The sequence below is a fragment of the Penaeus chinensis genome, chromosome 29 (genome assembly GCF_019202785.1).
Source record: "Penaeus chinensis breed Huanghai No. 1 chromosome 29, ASM1920278v2, whole genome shotgun sequence".
NCBI classification, from domain to species: Eukaryota; Metazoa; Arthropoda; class Malacostraca; order Decapoda; family Penaeidae; genus Penaeus; species Penaeus chinensis.
The window spans coordinates 8,062,249-8,068,109 of record NC_061847.1 but is presented as its reverse complement, the minus strand read 5'-3'; the positions used below and the strand labels follow the sequence as shown (position 1 = coordinate 8,068,109).

Genomic DNA, 5,861 nt, shown 5'->3' with positions numbered 1-5,861 from the left:
GTTCTACTACTACTATCACTACGTTTTCTACTGCAACGATATAACAACCACTGTTACTGCTACTCCTACTATTATCACTATCAATATTACTACATTTTCTGCTACTATGTTTTCTACTGCTACTATGTTCTTTACTACTACTGCTACTATAAATACCGCTACTACTATTATTAACTACTACTACTATTATTATTACTACTACAAGCGTTAACCCGCGATCAAATCCCACGCCGCTAGTGGATAGTAACCCCGGCCTTTCCTTGCACAGGGGGAGGATTTAGAATCAATTAAACAGACAGCATGTTTCACCAAGAATAACCATTGTACTAAATGGAATCAAACTAAACCATGTGTAATATCATATTGCTACTACCAACTGCTACTACTACTAGTTTTTTTTTTTAGTTTTTTATACTATTACTACTTTTCTACTACAACAACTACTACTATCATTGCTACAGCTGCTACAACTACTACGTTTTCTAGTACAACTCCATCTACTACTACTACTACCATAGTACTACTACATCTATTATTACTACTACTACTGCTTCATCTACTATCTCACTACTTTATTTCAATGAGAAGGTTGTTGTTTGCATGATGCATTTTCTCTTATTTCTTTCAATGGTAATCCGTTGATTGAGAGAGGGTTGCATAGTTCTTAAACTGGGGTCCAGGGATCCAAGTTAAGAACCTCTTGTATGGAAAGTCATAGAAGGCTACAGAAAATTGTTATTCATTTTCGTAAATTTACTGATATTATTCAATCATGGATTGAATCTTGTCATTACCAACCACCGCCTCCGCCGTAGCCTCCTCCACCTCCGCTGCCGTATCCACCTGCGCCTCCACCGCCGCCTCCGCCGCTGCTTGAGAAAGAGCCCACACCAACCAGCTGAGCCCGGACCACGCTGGGGCCTCTGGAGCCGCCTCCACCTCCTCCACCATATCCACCTCCACCACCTCCGCCGCGTCCACCTCCACCGCCTCCGCCGCTTGAAAAAGTGCGAGCTGCAACGAGACGAGCTCTCACTACGCTGCCGCCTCCTGATCCCCCTCCTCCACCAAAGCTACCTCCGCCTCCACCTCCATATCCACCACCCCCTCCCCCGCCTCCACCTCCACCACAGCAACCACCAGGAGCAGCAGCTACCACGCTCATGGCGGCCACGAACGCCAGTGCAATCTGTTGAAGGGTAACATATATGGAAAATATGCTCACACAGAATAATATGCACTCAGGTACAGGTACTTGTAAATGCAGATAAAGCATGTGTGCATATATGCTATAAATTTGTATATATATTCATATTTATATCTATTTCACTGTCTGTATATCCACCATCGAGCTATCTATCCTTTTACAACTGCCTTTTTTTACCATAACAAAATGGCCACTTACGTAAATCTTCATGTTCTGAGTTCTTTCCCTCTGCACACTGACTGCATCTCGAGTCGGCGATCCCTTTATACTCCATGTATAAAGGGATGCCAGGTACCCTTTATCTGTACTTTTTGTGCCGAAACTTTCTTCTGAAGTCCTTCATATAAAAGAAAAGATGAATGACTAGGTTTTAAATGTTGATTCACCCTGGGTCCGTGCGGATCCACAACCGTCCGGTTTAAATACTTAGCCTCAGCCCTTTACTCCCATAAAGCCTACAATATAAATATAGCTTCAATTTAGGTTTCTACTTTTTCCATATTCAGTCATATTCTTAATATTGTATGACCTAGGATTGCCTTCAGAGCCACCGCGATCCAGGGTTACCCTTCTAAGATTAAAAATCAGACAGCGATATGAGAAATCAAGACAGACATGAAAATATGCACTGGCTTAGTGTAGCAAGATTTGATGCTGATGTACATAATGTTACACATGTACTCATGTACATGCAAAATAAGGGTAATAAGAACAATAACACATAAGTATTGAAATGTCTACAGAGTTACGTACATATCTACCTATTTACACATGAAGTATGACAGAGACATGGGAAGGAAGAAATCGTTGATCATAACATTTCGAATCAGACGAGCCTTCTCATCAGGTGATTTTTCTGCAGTGGATCATCCATTTCGGTTTTCTCGACTAATGAGGAATCAATTTCTCACTCGGAACGTGCCAGCTCTTGTTTTTCTATTATCGCTGTGTTTCATATAATTCGTGTACTTATACTACTGTGTTTGTACTTTTGTTTAGAATTGCCTTTATACTTGTATGTATAGCTACCTACTACTTACCCACCTACCTTGCTACCCGTCAAACTTTCTATCAATCTGTCTATATAGACATCTATATCTACCTTTCTTTTTTTTTTTTTTTCTGTCTATCAATAGATATATTGCATTATCTAAAAATAATATGAATTTTCATAAACAATATCTAGATATATAATTAATTAATTTTGATAATGATAGGGAATCGATGATGGATTTCAGTTATATAGATGATTATAATTGAAAACTGTAACTGATAAAACTGACTGGAGTAGCGTATTATAAGAAAAAATAAAAATAAAAGGAAAAATAAAAACTTTAGTTGGAATTATCTATCATAGACACGAGCCTTTTAAAATGTAATAATTATAAAATGTGTAGCTATCATAAAACAACATTTTAGTTCCCTTCCTGTTTTTAGTTTTTTTTTTGTTTTGTTTTACTCCTGATGGTATTATTATAATTTTCTTTTTCAGTTTTATTCAATTTATACATTTTATCTTCCTTATAGAGTAAATATCTTGACACATCTCGCTTTACCGAACATTTCCTATTGTTTTATGTATCGCATATTATGATGAAACTAGATATAGTATAATGAAATACAGAATGTTTATTTATATAACTTTAGCTTTACTTCGAAAAGCTCTTGGAAAGTGCAATGTACGGCTTTAATTGTTTCTACTCTTATCTATCTAATTAATTTCCTATTCTATCAATTTAAAATTACCCTTGATATCTCCCCGTTTATTGTCAGTTATCCTAAATCCTTTTTATAACCCAAAATAACGTAAGATTTATATCGAAAGATCGTAAGATCCACCTTTATAAACCCAAATCATGTACCGTAAGATCTAGACAAAATCAATTCTGATTACATTAAGGTCGTGTACGAGTATATCACATGGGAGAAAGGTTTGGGAGAATTCAAAGAAAATGTATCCATTTTCGTATTTTATTTGTATCCTTCTATCTTCTTGGGTTGAGTGTTGTCACGTAGCCACATTACCAACCGCCGCCTCCACCGTAGCCTCCTCTACCTCCACCTCCGCCGCCATATCCACCTGCGCCTCCACCGCCGCCTCCGCCGCTGCTTGGCAAGGAACCCACACCAACCAGCTGAGCCCGGACCACGCTGGGGCCTCTGGAGCCGCCTCCACCTCCTCCACCATATCCACCTCCACCACCTCCGCCGCGTCCACCTCCACCGCCTCCGCCGCTTGAAAAGGTGCGAGCTGCGACGAGACGAGCTCTCACTACGCTGCCGCCTCCTGATCCCCCTCCCCCACCAAAGCTACCTCCGCCTCCACCTCCATATCCATTACCACCTCCACCTCCACCACCGCTTCCACCTCCTCCACAGCAACCACCAGGAGCAGCCGCTGCCACGCTTATGGTGGCCACGAACGCCAGTGCAATCTGTTGAGAGGAAAAGGTATATTGTCTACCTTATGGTCACCCAGAATAACGTGCACAAGCGCATATGCAAATAATGCATGTACGCACACATGGGAAAAATTGGTATATCTATATTCATATCTACATCTATTCATCTATCTCTATATTGCATACACTAGCATCTAAGAACATTTCACTTTCTGTGTGTCCACCATCTACCTATCCATCAATTTTCAATTGCCATTTTTACTGTGACAGAATAGAAACTTACATAAATGTTCATGTTTTGAGGCCAAACCTCTTCAAGCTGACTACATCTCGACACAGCGATACCTTTATACTCCCCTCTCCTCGGGGATGCCAACTAACCTTAATCTACACCTTTCCTGAAGCTTACTCTTGTCCTTCATGCTGCAAAAAAGATGGATGACTAGGTTTTGAATGTCGATTTATTGCCAACATAAACATCAGACCGCAATGTGAGAGAGAGGAAACGTTGATCGTATCGTTTCGAATAAGACTAGACCTCTAATCAGATGATTTTCCTTCACTGGATCTCCCCTAGACATTAAGTATCTTGCTACATCCCGTTTTATTAGATATTCCATATTGTTTTATGAATCGGATTTTCAGATATTAAACTGCATACCACATTATAAAGTACGGATTTATGATAGGTATTGTTTTATTAACTTGGAACTTCCTGTGAAATAGAAGTCTCGGCTGTTAGTTTTATTTTATTATCATCTACTTACTTCAGTTCTCATTCTACCAATTTAAATTCCTGCTGATATATTCCAGTTATTGACCATATACGAAAAATCCCAAGTAATGTACAGCACATCCTCAGCCTATATATAATCCACAAGAGTCGTTTACTCTACGTTGTAAGCAATATGAATATTCCTTTCGTTGAAAAGAACTGCATCAAAGGAGTAGAAAGTCATATCTTATGGACGAAAGATTTGGGAGAGTGCAAAGAACTGTTATTAATGTTCGAGTTTTATTGATATCATTCAATCTTGAGCTGAATCTTGTCACAAGCCACACTACCAACCGTCGCCTCCGCCATAGCCTCCTCCACCTCCACCTGCACTGCCGTATCCACTTGCGCCTCCACCGCCACCTCTACCTCCACCGCCACCTCCGCCGCCGCTTGGCAGGGAGCCCACACCAACTAGCCGAGCCCGGACCACGCTGCCGCCTCCTGATCCACCTCCTCCTCCAAAGCTACCTCCACCTCTGCCTCCATATCCACCACCACCTCCACCTCCACCACCGCTTCCACCTCCTCCACAGCAACCACCAGGAGCAGTCGCTGCCACGCTTATGGCAGCCACGAACGCCAGTGCAATCTGTTGAGAGGAAAAGGTATATTGTCTACCGTATGGTCACCCAGGATAACGTGCACAAGCGCATAAGCAGATATAACATGGACACATACATGGAATAATTAGGTATGTCTAGATCCAAATCCATATCCTGATATTGCATGCACTAGCATCAATAAACATTTCACTTTCTGTGTATCCACCATCTACCAATCCATCTATTTACAATTTACAATTTTACTGTGAAAGAAAAAACACTTACGTAAATGTTCATGTTTTGAGGCCAAAGCTGGATGGCTGCAAGCTGGCTGTATCTCAACTCGGCGATGCCTTTATACTCCCCTGTCCTCGGGGATGCCAACTAGCCTTAATTTATACTTTTCCTGAAGCTTACCTTTGTCCTTCATGCTGCAGTAAAAATGAGTGACTAGGTTTTAAATGTCGATTTATTTCCAACATAAACATCAGACCCCGATGTGAGATAAAACTGGTACTGGCATAGTGTAGGAATATGTGGAGTAAATGCAAATGGTGTTATGCAGATATCCATGAGCATGCAAAACAAGGATACCAAGAACAAAAACGCAGAAAAACACATAAGTATATCTATTTAAAGATGAAGTATAGAAGAGACACGGGAAGAGAGGAAACGTTGATCGTAATGTTTCGAAGAACACTAGATCTCTAATCAGATGATTTCTCTGCACTGGATCAATCATTTTGGTTTTCTCGACTGACAGGAATCTATTTCTCACTCGAAACGTGCCATTCTTCTTTCACTGTTATGACTGCCTTTCATTCTATGTTTTTTTTTTTTTTTTTTTTTTTTTTTACATATATTGCTATATCGTTGTATTTTTGTTAACAACGAATCTGCCTAACTAGCTTCCAATCGATTCCCCTTCTGTT

The 5,861-nt window shown here is 40.4% G+C and overlaps 1 protein-coding gene across 1 annotated transcript; it reads right to left on the bottom strand.

The window, feature by feature from the left end:
• Positions 1–624: 624 nt before the first annotated feature.
• On the bottom strand, positions 625–4,031 carry LOC125040355 (glycine-rich cell wall structural protein 1-like). The gene is made up of 7 exons (XM_047634909.1): positions 3,963–4,031; positions 3,567–3,642; positions 3,233–3,458; positions 1,406–1,544; positions 1,123–1,189; positions 799–1,014; positions 625–722 (listed from the first exon to the last, which is right to left on the bottom strand). The coding sequence occupies exons 1-7, from the start codon at positions 4,029–4,031 to the stop codon at positions 625–627; spliced, it is 891 nt and encodes a 296-aa protein (XP_047490865.1).
• Positions 4,032–5,861: the final 1,830 nt, after the last annotated feature.

Excerpts from the sequence above, each read along its gene's own strand:
- LOC125040355 (XM_047634909.1), bottom strand. The coding sequence starts at position 4,031 with ATGAAGGACAAGAGTAAGCTTCAGGAAAGGTGTAGATTAAGGTTAGTT. Across the intron at positions 3,459-3,566 it reads CTGTGGAGGAGGTGGAAGCG|CTCGCACCTTTTCAAGCGGC; the intron begins GTGGTGGAGGTG and ends GTCTCGTCGCAG. Across the intron at positions 1,545-3,232 it reads TACGGTGGAGGCGGCGGTTG|GACTTCAGAAGAAAGTTTCG; the intron begins GTAATGTGGCTA and ends TTTTATATGAAG.